The sequence below is a fragment of the Zootoca vivipara genome, chromosome 6, assembly GCF_965207765.1.
Source record: "Zootoca vivipara chromosome 6, rZooViv2.hap1.1, whole genome shotgun sequence".
NCBI classification, from domain to species: Eukaryota; Metazoa; Chordata; class Lepidosauria; order Squamata; family Lacertidae; genus Zootoca; species Zootoca vivipara.
Genome location: NC_142589.1, coordinates 88,504,629 through 88,523,488, shown reverse-complemented (window position 1 = coordinate 88,523,488; position 18,860 = coordinate 88,504,629). Strand labels below are relative to the sequence as shown.

The 18,860-nt window shown below is 48.5% G+C and overlaps 1 protein-coding gene across 1 annotated transcript in view; it reads right to left on the bottom strand.

Annotated features, from left to right (window-relative positions):
* Positions 1–18,860, bottom strand: part of MAP2K2 (mitogen-activated protein kinase kinase 2) — a 43,079-nt gene that overhangs the window by 4,946 nt on the left and 19,273 nt on the right. The window contains exons 4-10 of the mRNA XM_035118435.3: positions 18,347–18,424; positions 15,008–15,059; positions 14,009–14,133; positions 12,318–12,531; positions 8,615–8,679; positions 4,224–4,285; positions 2,438–2,483 (exon numbers count right to left, since the gene is read on the bottom strand). Of these exons, the coding sequence (XP_034974326.1) occupies positions 2,438–2,483; positions 4,224–4,285; positions 8,615–8,679; positions 12,318–12,531; positions 14,009–14,133; positions 15,008–15,059; positions 18,347–18,424 (642 nt within the window). The remainder of the gene's footprint in view (positions 1–2,437; positions 2,484–4,223; positions 4,286–8,614; positions 8,680–12,317; positions 12,532–14,008; positions 14,134–15,007; positions 15,060–18,346; positions 18,425–18,860) is intronic.

Here is an 18,860-nt window from a genome sequence, read left to right as displayed (position 1 = left end):
CTGGGCTCTTTTGGGAGGAAAGGCCAGGGTAGAAATTTCATAAATAAATAAATAAATAAATATGGGCAGGTCGTTGCCAAATCAGCTAGCGGGGTAGTGGGGTAGGGAAGCCTCTAGCCCTCAAGGTCTTTCTGGCGGCCCTCAGCAACATTTGACACTCTGCCCCCTTGGGTAAACAAGGTCCTGGGCTTTAGAAATGAGGCATGAGGGCTCCAACGGGGTCCTGGTCCTCCTGCCTCCTTCCCAAAGACCAGCACCTTGCTTAGCCAGCTTTGGGAAGCCACTGGGAGTGGTGGTCAAACTTTGGCCTCGCTCCCCACACGACAAGGCACTGTGCGAACTACAGAGACTCCATTGTAAAAGTACTCTTGCAGCTCACTTGGTGTGGAAAGTTGGGCTAGACTCATGTCAATTAGAAGCGATATGCATGGCTTGCAATCACAGCAAGCTTCCCATGAACACAGCAATCAAACACTCCTAGCATGGCCTGCAGAGGGCGCCAAGCAGCCAGGGACCGGACTCCGCAAGGCAGACAATGAACTTGTGGCTCTCTGATGCTGTTAGGACTTCCAACGCTTCCCAGCATGGCCAGTGATCAAGGACGCACAGGAACGGTTTCCCACCGGTATCGGTGGGAATTGGAATTGGGCGGTGCGATGGGGTTTTCGGGGTTTGAGTTCGGTGGGGTGGATGGGGGCGGGTTGGATCTCCGGGGCTGGTTGGATTGTGGGGTGGGTTTGATCGGGGTGGGCTTGGTTGGATCGTGGGGTGGGTTTGATTTCGGTGCGGAGGATGGTGGAGCAGGGTGGATCTCGGGGTCGGGGCTGTCTGGATCATGGACTGGGTTTTGGGCCTAAATTTCATTGGTAGGTCTGGATCTCGGTGGACTGCCTGGATCTCGCGGGAGTATGCTCCTATTCCGCCTATTCCTTTGAGGTCCACTGGAGGTTGCTATTTATTTTGACACAAAATCAGGTATATACCTGCCACAGGTGTGTCATCTGTCCAATCTAAGTTGATACGCTGCGGCCAAATTTGATCGCAGTCGGGCAAGCGGTTTCGGAAAAAGGTGGGCTTTTACAAAACACATTTTCTACATTTATATATATAGAGAGAGAGATTTTGTGGTTTTATATCTTGATTTTATACCTCCCGGGTATAGGGCGGTATATAAATTCAATCTATCAATCAATCCAGATTGCACATGGCCGCCCCAAAGAGAGCAGGAGCCACAAGACATTGTGAAGGTGCAATAAGGACACCTGGAAGTACCTGACCTCCCACCCCACCCCCAGTCTCAAAACAGAAAAAGGGCTCTGTAGCAGATTTAGTTGTTCAGGTGTAGGCAAATCACAAGCATACAGGTAGGAAAAAGCTAGTGGGTATTTGCATTACAGGCTTTTGCGCTGCTGCTTTTGGAGGTGAAGTCAGGCTGATTGTGCCTCTTAACTGTAGCTCATAACTGGGATCCAACGAATGCAGAGTCAGCTGGGGATCGGAAGCACCTGAGCACATTGTCCACTGCGGGACAATGTCCCTGCACTGAAGCAAGAATGACCTAGCGCAGGGCTAGGGGACAACTGGCCTCCCCTGGCTGCTGCTGCTGTTGCTGCTGGACTCCACTTCCCATCAGCCACACCCCGAAGAACAGCTTGGGGGTGATGGGAGTTGTAGTCCAGGAAACACCGGGAGGGCCAGAGGTTCCCCAGCCCCCGCTCTAGTGCCTTTCACAGACAACGGAGGAATCTGGCGTGGATTAAGGAATTCAGCATCCCCGGGAACAGCTCCCGAGGATGCCAGCGCAATGCAAAGGTGAAGTTGCGGCATCTTAAGGTGTGCGTCTAAATATTGCAAGGCGCGAAGCAACCTCGGTTTCCATTTCATGCGTTAGGTTTCTAGGCCAGACGGATTTGAAGATAAAGCTTCAAAGCTTGTGGAGCGGTGCCTGGGTGAAGTTTTAAAGCAGTGTTGGGGAGGGGGCGGACTTCGGACTTGCATATGTTGCCGAACTACGACTCCCTTCATCCTCGGCCTGGCCATGCCTCCTGGGGCTAATGGGAGCAACATCTGGTGAGCCAAAGGTTCCCCCACACCTGTCTTGGAGGCTGGAGGAATGGAGATGCCCAGCCATTTGCCATTCTGCTCTGAATAGAAATATATAAAAAGGGGTAATAATCACATGCAAAAGTGCTTAACTGATTCCAGCTGAAGAATTTGCTGGGAGCTGGACTGAGATGTTGAATTTATTTTGACGTGTGTAGCAGGACCGGCCCAAGACGTTTTGGCATCTGAGGCAGGGTGATGCAGCTGCGGGTGATGCATTCCTTGGAGACCGAGTCTGCTGCCCCTGCAGATCCTGCCGCCCGAGGCAGTCGCATCACCTTGCCTCGGGGTGGGCCGGCCCTGATGTGCAGATAGGGAATCCTTATTGACTTACCATCAGCTTCTTCAAATCTGCCCGTTCAGCAGGGTTTTTAATTAAGCTGTGTGGGATAAGCAGGGGGGGGGGATCAGATTTCTTTTTTAAAAAAAGACAAAGTTTGCCTTTGCAAGGCCACACTCGTTAGGTTATCAGCACTGCCATACTTTGGGTGGGTCCAGACAGACAACAGCCTTGTACAGTTCCATTGGCTGCGCTAACTCACCCCCCACCCTCAAAATAAATATAAGCATACACGGCCGCTGTAGCCCAAGCGCCGGTAACCTCGGAATTGACTGCAGCTCTGTGCTCCGCATGGGGCTGCCCTTGGGTCTGGTCTGGAAGTTCCAGCTGATGCAGAATTCAGCAGTTAGGCTGAGATGGCGACAGCCAGCCAACAGCATTTTGGCTAACGTTATTATTAGATTTATTAAATGCCTCCCAGCTGTGGGATGCTTTGCCCCCGGAAGTGAGGAACGGCAAAATACAAACCCCTTGGGACAATGCTGCAGCCAGCACCTCCAAATTCAGAGGTGGAATTCTTTGTGGAATCGGGGCGCACACACATAGTACGCCTTGGCCAAAAACCACGCAGAGACTGGCAGATGCCAGAACGCCCACACTGGCTGCCCACGTGCAACCAGACTGGGTTCAAGACTCTTGTACTGATACACAAGGTCCTGAATAACTTGGGTCCAGGATACCTCAAGGATCGTCTGAGCCCCTTACATCCCAGGTTGATCCAGGAAGCACTGCATGTTGCTGCCCCGTTCCCGTGTTACAGAGGTCCACCTGGCCTCAGCCAGAATGTGGGCATTGAGCAGGGGTCGGCAACCTAAGGCCCATGGGCCACAAGCGACCCATGGGGGTCATTTAACCGGCCCATGGACCCCCCCCCCCGCCTGCTCAATTGGCTCCCGTGCGCAGCACTAAACCGGTGCGGAGCAGAGCAGGGACCACCTTCCGCAACGCTGGCTGGCTTCCCATTGGCTGCAGGAAGCTCCTGCAGCCAATGGGAAGCTGCGCACGCTCCTCCGTGCCGGAAATAGCATTTGCGCATGTGTGCACTTTGGCCCACCGCGGCATCTGCGGGACCGTGAACCGGCCCAAGCCACAAAAACTTTGCCAACCCCTGGCATTGAGTGTCACCAGGCCCATGCTGTGGGACATTTCTCTACGCAAGAGGCTTGGCAGGCGATGGATTATTTTTGCGTAGATGGAACTGTTTAAATGTTTTGACCTGCTACATCTTTTGATGGCAAACTTAATGACGTTTTAGATTTCATTGTATGCACACAGGCCTTGTTACATGGAACGAACCGGCTGCATAAACCTTTACAAATAAATAACACTCTGCGAAGCCAGTTGGAACAAAGCAGGACTTGCTGGTCTGAATATACCCAATAATACCTGTCTTCTCCGACCGGGTATTTCTGAACTACTAATGCCCGTCGCCCTGAGCAGATGGGAGCGGAAGAGCCCAACGCAGTCTAGAGGACACTCCAGTCATGAAGGCTCTATCCTACACCCCTCCCCCTAAAAAAGTACCTGGAAATAAGCTCCATTGAGTTAAGCAGGGCTTACTCCCGAGTTTACATGGTTAGAATTTCACAGTAAAAGCTAACAATTTGTTGCGTAAAAGATCCTTGGTAGACCGGTTCTCGCTCCCCGGAAAGCCTGGGGAACTGTGGCATTTGTGGCAGTGTGCATTTGGAAGAGAAGACACTTCCCCTTTCAGCCCACTGGGGTTTGAATCCCACCCCCCACCCCGCGCGCACCCATACTGATAAAAGCAAACACTTACCATTTATTTACAAACTCCTGGAACTCTTGAGTGAAAACCCCGTTTGGCAGCTTTGGAGGTGGCTGGAGATAAGAGGGGAGGAAAAGAAACACAGGTGTAAGAAATGCCAGAACCCAGGAAAAGTAGGCACCATTGAGAAAATAAGCCTGGATGATGGGAGACAATGGATGGGGCAGGGATAAAAGATGCGTAGGGGTTGCAATAAAGAGGCTCCATGGGCCAGATCATTATCAGGCGTGGGCTTGCATGCCAAATCCCCCCACGCTGACCACCTGAATATTGCAGAGCATCTTGGAGAAATACTTATTTTGCCCATTAAGCGACTGTAATGTGCTGCATGCTGGATGCTAAAGCTTAAAAAAATAAATAAATGTGGAATTCAAGTTTCAAAAGGTATATATAGCAAGAAGTAAAAAAAGAAGCAATAAGGCTACGACTGAGAACTGAAACGAATGTTTTGATGCATTGGACTTTATTTATTATTATTATTATTAATTTATTATTTATACCCTGCCCATCTCGCTGGGTTTCCCCAGCCACTCTGGGAGGCTTCCAACAGAATATTAAAATAGAATACTCTGTCAAACGTTAAAAGCTTTCCTAAACAGGGCTGCCTTCAGATGTCTTCTAAAAGTCTGGTAGTTGTTTTTCTCTTTGACATCTGATGGGAGGGCGTTCCACAGGGCGGGTGCCACTACCGAGAAGGCCCTCTGCCTGGTTCCCTGTAACTTGGCTTCTCGCAGTGAGGGAACTGCCAGAAAGCCCTCGGCGGGGGACCTCAGTGTCCGGGCAGAATGATGGGGGTGGAGACACTCCTTCAGGTATACTGGGCCGAGGCCATTTAGGGCTTGAAAGAACAGCACCAACACTTTGAATTGTGCTCAGAAACGTACTGGGAGCCAATGTAGGTGTTACTGGAAGGAATTTTTTTATTTTGTTCCGACTATTAAACATTAAAAGCTTCCCTAAACAGGGCTGCCTTCAGAGGTCCCCTAAAAGTCTTTGTGTTAAAGAAAAGTTATTATTCGGTGTCTGGTGCAGTATTCGTCACAGCTTGAGACTTAGGCCAGTGTCTGTCCTGCTTCTGTATCTTGATTTGAGGGAGAAAAGTGATGAAGACCCGGCCTCAGGCAGGTACATCATGGCTAATGGCATCAGGAAGAAAAGCTGTGGCATTTTCCCTCTGAGGAAGATAGAGCCTCTCCCTCTGGCCTGTTGTGCTCACCTTCTGGGTTGGACACCAGGTTCTAAGAATGACAGAGGAGTAGCTCCACCCACTGCTCTCGAGGTAGCAATGCAGCAGAATAACAGAATCATACACTTGGAAGGGACCATGAAGATCATCTTCTAGCCCACCCCGCTGCAAGGCGAGGAACCTTTTTGCTTAATGTGAGGCTTGAACCCATGGCCCTGCTGAAATTAAGAAGCTTACGCTCTACTGACTGAGCAATTTAACAAAATAAACAAGACTAAATTATTTTATTCCACAACCCGCAGTGTTCGCATCCCGAGGTATGGCTGAATGTAGGAATTGAGATCCCAAGATGAAATTTTGCAGGTAGCTCTTAGAAATAATCAATACTTTTTTGGGCAATCTTTAATCATATTAATTTTTAAATCTCTTTTTAAAATTCAAAATTTTGCAACTCAAATTTAAAATTATAAGTTAAGTCCATCATGTGACATATCATATTGAAGCCCATGAAGTTCTGAGGAGATTTAGATAAACGTACCGTAGTTTTTATCATTCAACAAGCGTAAAAAAAAATTAAGAAAATTGGATGAAACGAGGTAAAAAAGTTGGATCACATGGAATGACCCATCCCAGGACACTCTTGGTCCGTGGACCCCCCCACTCTGAGAACCTGTGGGACAGGAGAAGGCTGAGGACCCGGCTCTGGCCTCCGAGGAGGAGGAATTAGGCAGCTGATGGTTCTGAAAGAAGGCCTCCAAGAGCATTCCCCTAGCCTGGGAGTTTGACACTGAGTAGCCTACGCAGCCGCAAACCCGGACACGGAGGTCCAGCTCCAAGGGCCTTCTGCCGGTTCCCTCCCTGCGAGAAGTGAGGTTACAGGGAACTAGGCAGAGGGCCTTCTCGGTAGTGGCGCCTGCCCTATGGAACGCCCTCCCACCAGATGTCAAGGAAATAAACAATGATCTGACTTTTAGAAGACATCTGAAGGCAGCCCTGTTTAGGGAAGTTTTTTAGTATTCTGTTGGGAGCAGCCCAGAGTGGCTGGGAAAACCCAGCCAAATGGGTGGGGTATAAATTAAAATATTATTATTATTATTATTATTATTATTATTATTATTATTATTATTATTATTTTATTAAGGGAAGTGGGTGGCGCTGTGGTCTAAAACCACTGAGCCTCTTGGGCTTGCCGATCAGAAGGTTGGTGGTTCGAATCCCCACAACGGGGTGAGCTCCCATTGCTCGGCCCCAGCTCCTGCCAACCTAGCAGTTCGAAAGCATGCCAAAAAGCGCAAATAGATAAATAGATACCACTCCGTCAGGAAGGTAAACGGTGTTTCCATGCGCTGCTCTGATTTTGGTGTTCCGTTGCGCCAGTAGCGGCTGTCATGCGGGCCACATGACCCGGAAAAACTGTCTGCGGACAAACACCGGGTCCCTCGGCCTGTAAAGCGAGATGAGCGCCGCAACCCCAGAGTCGTCTGCGACTGGACTTAACTGTCAGGGGTCCTTTACCTTTACCTGTTGTTATTATTATTAAACCCAAGAGTGGCCCAGGACTGATGCGAAAGCAGCAATCCCTGACCGGAGAACACAAACACCCTGAGAATCTTGACTTCTGCTTCAAAAAGGAAAAAGCGCCTAGTCTTCACAGATTGCAAAGATGAGCCAGAAAATGTAGGAGGCAGAGCACAGCTCTGCAGGGGCTCCAATGCCCAGTACTATCTGTTCTGCAGACTGTCTCCGAAGTCCATCTGCTCTTTTCCTAGTTCACAAAGTCTTATATAACACCACACGTCTCTTAGAGATCCCAAATAACTCCTGCATTTCAGCAACTTACGCCCTTGAGAATTGTGGATTCTCCCTGTGATCCACAGCATGGAGCTGGGTCCCGTAGGCTGACCCTGTTCTCTATCCCCATGCTGCAGGGATGAGGAACCTTTTGGGCTCCATGGGCCAGCATTCTCACGCCAAACTGGGCAGGTAGACAGGGCTGGGAAAGGGTTTGGGCTTAATCTGCGGAGTTCATACCCTGTTTGTGCTGCTTCTTCGTTCATGACGTAAATTTTAAAGGAAAAGGAAGGGGAGGGAGGGTTAGGAAGGCATACAGCAGGCACAGGGAACTTGTGGCCCTTCAGGCGTGGATGCCTATGGCTCCCTTGATCCCTGGGGCATTGGCAGTGGTGGCTGGGTCAGAAAGAAGCTGGAATCCATTGTCCCTATGGGGGCCGCAGGGTCCCCCACCCATGCACACACAGCTGGGAGCAAGCAATATTATTTAGGCAGCAGGTCATGCGGCTTGCTAAAGGTAAAGGTTCCCAAACACCTCAGTTTTTCCCAGCCTCCCTAGACAGGGTTTACTTGCTCGAGAAGCCAGATTTAATACCAGGCAATGTATTCTGTGAGGGTGGAGATCCGAAAACAGGCATTTTCTGCTGCTGCCCCGTTCTATGGAATGGCGTTCCCTCTGCCACACGTCAGTGGCAACCGTCAGCTTGTTGTGCAGACTTACCTTTTCGCACAGGCTTTCCCCTGACCTATAAGGTTGGACTCTGCTTTGAGTCCTTAGAACTTCAGCTTTATTTTCTGAAGGAGCGTCTCCACCCCCATCATCCTGCCCGGACACTGAGGTCCAGCACCAAGGGCCTTCTGGCAGTTCCCTCGCTATGAGAAGCCAAGTTGCAGGGAACCAGGCAGAGGGCCTTCTCGGTAGTGGCGCCCGCCCTGTGGAACGCCCTCCCACCAGATGTCAAAGAGAAAAACAACTACCAGACTTTTAGAAGACATCTGAAGGCAGCCCTGTTTAGGGAGGCTTTTAATGTTTAATAGATTACTGTGTTTTATTTTTCTGTTGGAAGCCGCCCAGAGTGTCTGGGGAAACCCAGCCAGATGGGCGGGGTATAAATAATATATTGTTGTTGTTGTTGTTGTTGTTGTTGTTATTATTATTATTATTATTATTATTATTATTATTATTATTATGTGTTCTGATACTGCTGTTCCATTGGTTTTGCACTGCACCTTTTAAAAAATTGATATATTGCCTCTTTTAGACTCTTCGTGGCTTAAGAGAGCTTTGAAATATTAAGCTCTGTGTGTTTGGGAACTGTTTCTGTCCCCCCCCACCCCCACCCCTTTTAAAACTATGTGGGGAAAGAACTCACAAAAACTAACAGAGCCTCTTCAAGCCACCAACCTCATTAACTATGTAGTCCAGCAATTCGAAGATAGCCATCGCAGGTCGACTGTCCATCCCGTGGCCTGCATGAACAAAACGGAACCAAGAGGGTGGAGTCAAAGTAAGCACTGGAGCACTGGAGCACTGGCCCTACCCAAGCTGCTAGGTTTTATCCAGAGCCGACCCACTGAAAAGAACAAACATGACTTAAGTTCATGCCCATTAATTTCAACAGCTCTGCTCTGAGTAAAACTTGGCTGAACACCACCCAATGGTGGTGCGTATGTGCAACGTATGGAAACAAACGTCCTTCTCCTGGGGACAGCGAACTTAGGAAAGCTGAGCTACTTAACAGCTCCCCATCACCAAGCACTGGATGAGGGTTTAGTAAGAGAGATATGTGCACTGGGGGCTGTGGCGTGAGAAAATTGGGAGAACGCTACATGGATACGTAAGGGTGAGGTAGACCAGGCCAGCACAATCCCCAGCTCACCAAGAGAGACTCATTTACAATAAAATAAAATCATTTTTACACCATTCTTCAGCCTGAGACGGAGTTCCCAAAGCAGTTTAGCTCAAAGTCAAGTTTGATGGGATTTAACCATCCAGTGAGGGACACGGGTGGCGCTAGGGTTTGCCGATTGGAAGGTCGGCAGTTCAAATCCCCGCAACGGCATGAGCTCCCATCGCTACGGTCCCAGCTCCTGTCAACCTAGCAGTTTGAAAGCACGTCAAAGTGCAAGTAGATAAACAGGTACTGCTCCGGCGGGAAAGTAAACAGCATTTCCGTGCGCTGCTCTGGTTCGCCAGAAGCAGCTTAGTCATGCTGGCCACATGACCCGGAAAAAATGTCTGTGGACAAACGTCGGCTCCCTTGGCCAGTAACGCGAGATGAGCGCCACAACCCCAGAGTCGTTCGCGACTGGACTTAACTGTCAGGGGTCCCTTTACCTTTTTAACCATCCAGTGATCCTTTACTTTTGCCTTTACATGAAAGAAGAGATGCCACAACTTTCAGATCAAAAGGAGCGGAATGAAACCCTTTGGTTGTTTAAACTATTTGAAGCTATAGTGAGGTAGGAGAGCTGTGGAGGGGGGGGGAATCACATTTGGCACCCAATGCACCCCCCTTTGGTTTCAGAAAGTACATGAGTAGATGAGTCTAAAAAGGACATAAATCTGACCCAGATATGCCTCCCAATGCATATTTTGCTCTAGGAGGCTTAGTTTGGTCAGAATCGAGTATGCTCTTCCAGTTAACGCAAAATACATTACTTCTGGTCAATGACTCACCACCACTGCTAGAGCCGTGAAAATTTGTGCCCTGGGCTTTTTGGACCAAGGGTTGGCAAACTATGCTTCCCCACCCCCCCACCCCCGGCCAGATCAGGCCCACCTGGGTCCTACATCTGGGCGCCACTAAGCCAGAACCCGCTGCGAAGCAGATTCCCGACGACAGGAGGAAGAGGCTGAGCGGCAGTGGCTCTGCCAATCAAATGCCATTCCTGGTTTACCTCAGTGGCATTTGATTGGCAGAAACGTCCCTGCGCCGCACTGAGGTAAACCAGATGCGGCGTTTGATTGGCAGAATCGCCTTCGCTCGGCCTCTTCCTCTCGCCGCCACCACTGCCCTGGTTTCCTGTGGGCCAGAGAGCGAAGAGGATGAGTTCGCTGTGCCTACCCGCTTCATGAGAAGCGGCGGTGGCGGCGGCCCGAGAAGGTAAGCGCAGCACCTTCTTTCTCTAGGTGGGGAGGAAGCCCGTTTCGCGCCACCACCGCCAGCCCTTTGGCGAATGATGCAGGCGGCAAACCAAGAAGGCGGCTGGGGCTGGGGGTGGGTGGGGAGGACGACTACTTGCCCCACCCCCTCGCAGTGTGCATAGGAATTTGGTCTAAGGGACAGTGGTCTAAGGGACAGTGGACCAGCCCCCCCCCAAAGTGCTTGCAGGGAAAAGGTCAAGAGGAAACACGAGAGAGGTTTTTAGAAAGATGTGGCATATAAATAAGCCAATTAATAGTGATTATCATGATGCATTATATTGCATGGGTTTGTCTCAATTGGAAGCATACCCAAACCAAGCTCTTTTCTGGCTAATCAAGCGAAGTACATTTACACTTAAAGAGCTGCCTAACTGGCAACTTTGTTTGCATAACCATCAAGGAAAGGAAATTAATAAAGTGACCCTAGCCAGTGGTTAAGATCTGTACATGAAGGCCCGCAAAATTCCCTCCGGCATAGGTAACTACGGTCGGCTTTTGAGTATTAAATCACTCTTGATCTTTTAAATATGAATTTACTGATGCAAGGCTGTACGCATTATACCTTTTTATGATTTGTGGTTGCTATAATATTTGTGTGCAACGTCCGTTTAGGGAGTGGAGCAGACTATTAAAAAAAGCCTTCAAGGCATGTTTAAATTAGACCTATTCCTTCTATTCATGGCTACTTAGAGTAGATTCACTCAGTTTTAATGGACATGACTAATTTAGGTCCATTAATTTCAAGAGATCAATTCTGAGTAGGCTTAGCTGGATACAACAACCTATGCTTGAGGGCAGGGAGTTCCTATTACCAGATATTAGGGGCGACTGGGGCAAGCTATCTCTACCATTAATACATTTATATTTTGGCTTTCTTTCAATGATCTTGTTCTTCCTCCACTTTTTAGTGGGTTAGGATAAAAGATAGTGATGGGCCAAAAGTCACCTTTATGGCTGATTGGAGGTTTATTGCCCTCCAGATGTTGCTGAACTACAACTTCCATCAGTCCTAGCAAGCATGACCAGCGATGGTGGGAATAGCAATCTAGATTACTGTGATGCGTTATACGTAGGGCTGCCTCTAAAGACGGTTCGGAAACTTGAGCTGGTGCAGAATTCAGCAGCCAGGTTGCTCACTGGAGCAAGACAGTTTGGCCATATTACACTGGTCTTGATGCGACTGCACTGGCTACCAATTAGTTTCCAGGTCCAATTCAAAGTGCTGGTTTTGACCTATAAGGCCTTAAATGGCTCAGGACCGCAATACCTCAAAGACAGCCTCTTTCCATATGAACCTATCTGGACGCTGAGATCATCTTCTGAGGCCCTCCTTCGTGTGCCTCCTCCTCGAGAGGTTCAGAGGGTGGCAACACGAGAACGGGGCCTTCTCTGCAGTGGCTCCCCGTCTGTGGAATGCTCTCCCCAGGGACGTTTGCCTGGCGCCTTCAGTATACACCTTTAGGCGCCAGGCAAAAATGTTCCCTTTTAACCAGGCCCTTGGTTGATCTGATTTACATCCTATGCCCTTTTAAAATGTGGTTTTTTTTGGGAGGGGGTGCGCTATTGGGTTGCTGTTTTTTTTTTAATTAGGTATTTTGTGGTTTTATATCTTCATTTCATTCTGCGAAGCACCCTGAGACCCCTGAGTATAGGGTGGTATATAAATTCAATAAATAAGAATAATATAGCAACACTTGGGGGGGGGATGCTCCTCATACCTGCTCTAACCAATATACTGAACTGCCTCATGACCTCTTTTGAGCATTCAGAGGTTTTTGGGAGGCCACTGTCAGGGCTCCTTCATCTGGTCCAATTTAACTTGGCAACGCTAACCTAGAGCCATCAGACCCAGTTTAGCTCTTGCACCCTGCACTGCCTTTGGGAAACAAGTCCCAGTGACTAAAATTTGACCGTCAACAACCCCTCTCCCTCCCACCCCTTGTCCTCATGCAATGCCTACCGCTAACAGGGCGGCCTGGGGGCCTGGGCCTTGGTGAGATGCTGTGGGATTCCCCTTCTGCCCCGTCGAACACGGGGCGGCCGAATATCGCTTCCAGTTCCTTGGCATCTGGCGGCGGGATGGGATACCTTCCAATAGACAGCTCCACCAGAGAGAGACCCATGCTCCAGATATCAGACTGGACCGAATAGTGCGTACCTTGTAAGCGCTCAGGCTGCAAGCGGTCAAAACAAGAGATGTGGGTTAGTTCAGGCTTGAACAAGAACCAACCTCAAGCCTGACTTGAAATTGTACTTTGCATCCTGTTGCCTAGTTTGGATGAAGGAGTGGGTGACCTTGAGAAATAAAGAGAATTTTGGAATTAAGGCGGCCCCGGGCTTTCAGAATTGCAATGCCTGTAAAAAGGCAGAAGAGCTCACCAGCCAAAGAAGGAACCCATGATCTTAGCCAGGTGCTGAAAAGACCTCCCTTCTTTTTAATTTGCAGAAGCAAATATTAAGAAAGGGAATGGCACTGCAGTTTGGGATCAGCACGTTTAATTTTTACCCCCAAGTGGTCAGTGAAGAATCTCTTACTTTGCATCGTCCATCACTAACGTTGGAGGGTACTATTTGTATTCCTCAGCGGCACGCTGTTTCTGCTTATTGCAATGTAACCATGGCAAGTGTTCTTAAATATGACTCTTCTCCCCAATACAGTTATGTCTGCATCCTAAGCGTATTTTAACTTGTGTGACTCTAACGACATGTGGGCAAGGTGGGGATGCACCTGCGGGATCCTGTGGGAAGTTGGATTATCCTGCGCAATCTCGTGAGACCACCCCCAGCAGTAACAGAGGTGGCATGCTAAGAGCGGGAAGCAAAGCCAGGAGCTTAAAACCTGTTTTTGTAATGCCAAGCAGCTCTGGGGCTGACAAAGATTCTCTCTCTCTCTCCCCTCCCCTCCCCATCACCATCTGCCTTATAGAAGATAATCCACACTTTGCTGTTGTTTCACCACCTCTGTTTTAGTACCATCATATTCATTCCGAATTAACTTACCCGCCATTTATTAGACAGCCCTGAGCTGACAAACTTCAATCATCTTCACCTACAGCAAACTGTAAACACCACGGGGCTTCGAAAGATCTTTCTTAATACTCAAAAAGTCCTTATGAAAATAAAATCCATAGCCAGGGAATCCACAGCCCATTTGGATCGGAGAGAAAAGCTTAAAAACATAAATACTAGAGCTTGGGGGGTTTTTTTTGGGAGGGGGGCATTTTTAATGATTATTTTTTAAAAAAACAACAACCATTAGTTGGACCTTACAGTCATCAAACTTTCTTGGCCCATACCAAGGACTTCATACATTGAGTATATAATTTAATAAAGTGATACCCGAGAATGAAAATGTACCCAGTAGCTGCAGCATGGTATTAACAGTCATAAGATAACACAGTAGTAAAAACTGCATCTGGGATGGGGCAGCAGTGGCCATCCAGATGTTTTCGGGCTGCGACTCCTATTATCCCTATCCATTGGGCTGGGCTGGACTACGGCTGATGAGGGTCCAATGCCACCCGGTGGGGGCCGCCGGTTCTCCAAGCTACTCAAACGTATCAGCTTAGGAGCCACCCACTTGTGATGCAAAAACACACACAGACAAAAACAAAACAAAGGTGGCACAACAAACATAGCAAAGGGACCTACAGACATGTAGGAGCGAGTGCCCACAAAGGAATTCGCCATGGAGTCGATGAGCTGGCCGCTGACTCCAAAATCACAGAGCTTAATCTCTCCCCGGGAATTCACCAAGATGTTAGAAGGCTTCACATCTGAAAACAGATTGTTGAGAGAAAAAACTGAGAGGAGGGGAAATGTCAGTGTGTGTGCAATTCAAGCATATGGGGAGCCCTTGGTGAAGGTTCTACATACCCTCAGAGCATGCAGCTTTCTGTTTTTGCTTTTAATGAAAATGAATGGATGAATGAATACAATTTCCTAGCCATCATGGCTATTCAACAATTTTCTTCAACCTGATGTTCTCCATATGTTGTCAGACTACTTCTCCCATCACCTCTGTCTATTGGCAACATTAGCTGCGGTTGATGGAAGTTGGAGTTTGATAACACCTGGAGGGCAGCAGCACATCTAGGAAGGCTGTGTCTGAGTTTTGGAAGCACTGAAGTCCTGCAAAGAAACCCAGCAACTCAGCATGGAAAGTGGCAGGGGTTGGAGAGGCCTTTGACAGGTGCTGCAAATCAGCATGGCCTCCTGGCAACTGTACCTCAACCCAACACTCATGTTACCACTGGCGTTGTTCGAATCACACATATGGCTGAAGCAAAATGGCTTAGCACCCACCCTTCCTGCACTCGCTCCCAGGACTCGGTTGAGGCCCCATTATTCCTGATGTCCAAATGAATGTAGAATTCAGATACCTCCTGTCTGTTAATTGTAGAGAGCAAGTGGGATGTAACCAAGGAGTCCTTGGCATGTTCTGGCACGGCGGTGCTTGCTTGGCTGTTCCAAGCCTGACTCAAGCCAAACTGGAACTCCAGAAACAGAGTGGTTTGCAAAGTCAATACCTTGAAGCACGGTAAGTGTGGAAACCAAGTCTACGTATGTCCACTGCGCTTGTGGAATCTGGGTCCCCTCAGCACAGAAGACCCTCGCAGAGCTTTCCCTGTGTTCCAGCTGCTCACTCACCTCTGTGCATGATCTGGTGCTTCTCTCGTAAGTAAGCCAATCCTCGCAGAACCTGGTGATGTGGCGGGGGGGGGGGGGGAGAAGAGAAAGGTCAGGTCACCATGAGGATATGAAAAGCTGAAGGCTTCGCATAGTAGAAATCAAGCTCTTCTGGATCAAGGAAGACAAAGGCTGCCAAGTGTTGGCCAATGCAGATTGCAAAAGAGGAAGGGAGGCTGTACCACCTTTTCCTCCTCCATGGCCTGACTGGTTCCCTCTCACCATACTGGCTGGACCAGAAATAACCAGATCCAATTATGTTCAGGTTCCCACTCCAAAATTTCGAGTGGGGCTTGAGGGGGCAGACGTATTTGATGTTTCTACTCCTTCCCCATTTCTCCCCTCTCATTTCATTCTGTTGGGCTAGAACCTTCCACGGGAACTTACGTTTCTCTGAGCCCCCACCATAGATCTATGCTTGGGTCTCTTGCTACCTCAACAATTGCCTTACTTTTTCATCCATCATTGCCCATTTTTTGTTCTCCTTTGACTATAACCTGCATTTGGTCGCCTAATACACTTGATTGACTGACATTCAGAATAGACCCTTTGAAATTAATGGAGCCAAATTAGTCACGTCCATCAAATGGGCCTAACCTTGAGCAGGACTGACATTTGATGAAGGCAAATTTTCCCCTCTCCATTTGGGGAAGTTCTCTTCCATGTTAAAGGAGGGAGCCCTCAAAACCATCACAAGAGTTTTGCTTTTATTGCCTGATCAGTTTCAACAGTTTAAGGCAAGGAAGAGCAGCCAACAAACCCAATGGACTTTTGTTCATGAAAAGTGGTTATTAATCAATGTTAAAATAATTCATGCAACACCTTTCATTTAGAGAAGAAATACGAAGGCAGCTGGCTATTTTTAGACACCCTGTAAGCAAGGGAAAAAAGAATTGCTATCCTTCTCTACTTCCTCAGAATTGAGCTGCTAATACAGTTGTACCTTGGTTTTGGAACAGCTTAGTTCTCAAACGTTTTGGCTCCCGAACGCCGCAAACCTGGAAGTGACTGTTCCGGTTTGCGAACTATTTTTGGAAGCCAAATGTCCAACGGGGCTTCCGATTGGCTGCAGGAGCTTCCTGCAGCCAATCAGAAGCCACACTTTGGTTTCCGAATGTTTTGGAAGTTGAACGGACTTCCGGAATGGATTCTGTTTGACTTCCAAGGTACGACTGAATTCCCCATTGGGGGGGGGGAGTGTTCCTAAGGCAGAGAACTTCAAACCCAGGGGCCAGATACAGCCCTCAGAACTCTCCCTGTTTTGAACCCAGTGTTTTTGCCTTGCTGGAATGCGCCCTTGAACTCTGAAAATACTTCTTGCTTGTCAGGATACACAGGTGTTCCGAGTGTTTGCAGGAACTGGTTCACTTGTACAAAAGTAAAATTAGCACTTGTTGGCCTATCCACTTTGCTGTTGGCTCTGCCCACCACTGGCACGAGGCCCTCAGTAGGCTGCCCAGGAGAGAATGTGGCCCTTGGATTAGAAACAAAAACAAAAAACAGCTTCCCATCATTGCCCCAAGGTCCCACACTGAGTTGTTGGCTAAGCTGGTGTTTGCACCTAGGTTCAAACACGACTCCACGTGGGCTCCTATAACAGAGGAGCAAAAAGCTCCAAAAATGCAAATATGAGTACCTGCAAAGAACGGAACATAGAAAGGAGGGTTTCCTGGCAGATGACGCTACACAGCCACAGGGTTAAAGTCTCTCCAGCAGCATACGCAGGAAATCTCCATGTACCATTTGAATGCTCCTCCCTATTTCCCTCTCAGGAGCCTTCTCAGTTTCCATTCTGGCCAAGCCCTAAAGACAATTTGACCCACAGAGAAAACTAAAGCACAACTAACTGGCAGATGGGAGAACAAAACCATGATTCCAAAAGTGGAATTCACTTTAGGGATGCATGATTTGTTCTGGGAACCTGTTTGAAAAGGCACATGGGTTCCCCTGGGCCGAAAGGGCACTAAGCTCCCACACCCATCTAGCTGAGACAATGGCTACCCAAAAGCCTACTTTGAGCATCAGTAGACGTAGTGTGGCCGAGGCCAGCAGCTCAAAGGAGGCTGCAGCACCCTCCCGATGAGTGGACGTCATGGACTGGTTGGACACAGAGGAGTGGTGGGAGGAACCAGCTAGGGAACCCCCAAGGGAAGAAGGCTCAGAGCCAGGGAGTGGCAGTGGGACGACGACAGTAAGTGGTCAAAGGGAGAAGAGGGGAGAGACTGGGAGGAGGAGGTCTCAAAAGCAGAAAAGGTAACAGGGTTTAGTGAGCTGAGCAGGGAGAGTCTGTGGCAGAGAGAAGTCCAGAAGCTGAAGCAGGAGAGGAGGAATCCGAACGGGAGAGGTCCGGGGATCTGCACCTATATTTCTGCCTCATCATATGCCTTTTTAGATTTTTTCTGTGATACAGAGCTGGGGAAATGCAGAAAGCTGGGTATGCTTCTCTGCATCAGGTTTCCTCTCGCAGCGTTTATCGTAAAAATTGTGGGATGGGGGGGGTTCCCCGTAGAGCAGGGGTCAGCAAACGTTTTCAGCAGGGGGCCAGTCCACTGTCCCTCAGACCTTGTGGGGGGCTAGACTATATTTTGAAAAAAGAAGAATGGATTCCTATGGCCTACAAATAACCCAGAGATGCATTTTAAATAAAAGGACACATTCTACTCATGTAAAAACACACTGATTCCTGGACCGTCCGCGGGCCGGATTTAGGAGGAGATTGGGCCGTATTTGGCCCCGGGCCTTAGTTTGCCTACCTATGCCATAGAGCAGGCATGTCCAACAGGTAGATTATGGCCTACTGGTAGATCATTGCCCCCCAAGAAGCTCAACAAGTTTTACTCCCCTAAAAAAAGCTCAACATTTTTTGCACCTGCAAAAATTGGTGCTTTCTTCCTCACAAAAAAATGGGCCTTCCTCCTTCCAAAAAAAGCTCAAAAACTTTGACCTGAACTCCAGTCTTTAACTCTATGAGTAGATCACAGTCTCTTGGGAGTTGGCCACCCCTGCTGTAGAGGGTGGACTGTTAGTCCCCAAGAAAGTGCCCTAAAAAGATTGCATAAAAACACTGAATTTCCAAAGAGGAGAAGCAGAAAGGATGTCTGATGGAAGGAAAAACAAAAAGCAGAGAAGATGCTGAGAGGGGGAGCATTCAAATGAATCATGGAGGGTTCCTGCTACAGATTTCTGTGGCCAGTTTACCAGGAAACAAATCCATTTCCAAGCATTCTACCGAACCAAGCTGAGCCTATTTTCTTTAAACAAGCTTTTCTGTTTTTTAGAGGAAGTCAGCAGCATACTCACCGCTATGCTGACTTTCCCCAAGATATCTTCAGGAATTCTCTTGGCTTCTTTCAAAACCTGATCTAGGGAACCTCCATCCTAAACTCAGAGGAAAAGAGACCAGCTGACATAAAGTAAAACATTAGCCACAACCACAGTTCACACCCCACGCAAGCCAGGCATTCCTATATGGAGACAGAGTGCTAACCCATCTCTTTCCCAGGCACAGGGATGGTGCAAAGGCACATTGTGCACGTACTCCCCGACGGCAACCAAATTTTACTGCTAATCGAAACTCTTCTTCTCAAGCATTTTTATACCTCGAATCAGTAATATTATTTTTTGCTTCCTCAGGAAGGGGGGGCCTTTTGACACTTTTTTTTTTTTGCGCAGTGACAAGGAAAAGAACATTTTCAATTGTGACTCCCCACTTGCCACCTTTGTTGGCATCTTTTCTACAACAGGTAAAGGCCCGACCTTGCTTCCCAGACGTCTGATGGACTGAGCCGAGTTAGTTCTGCAATTAGCATGCCCC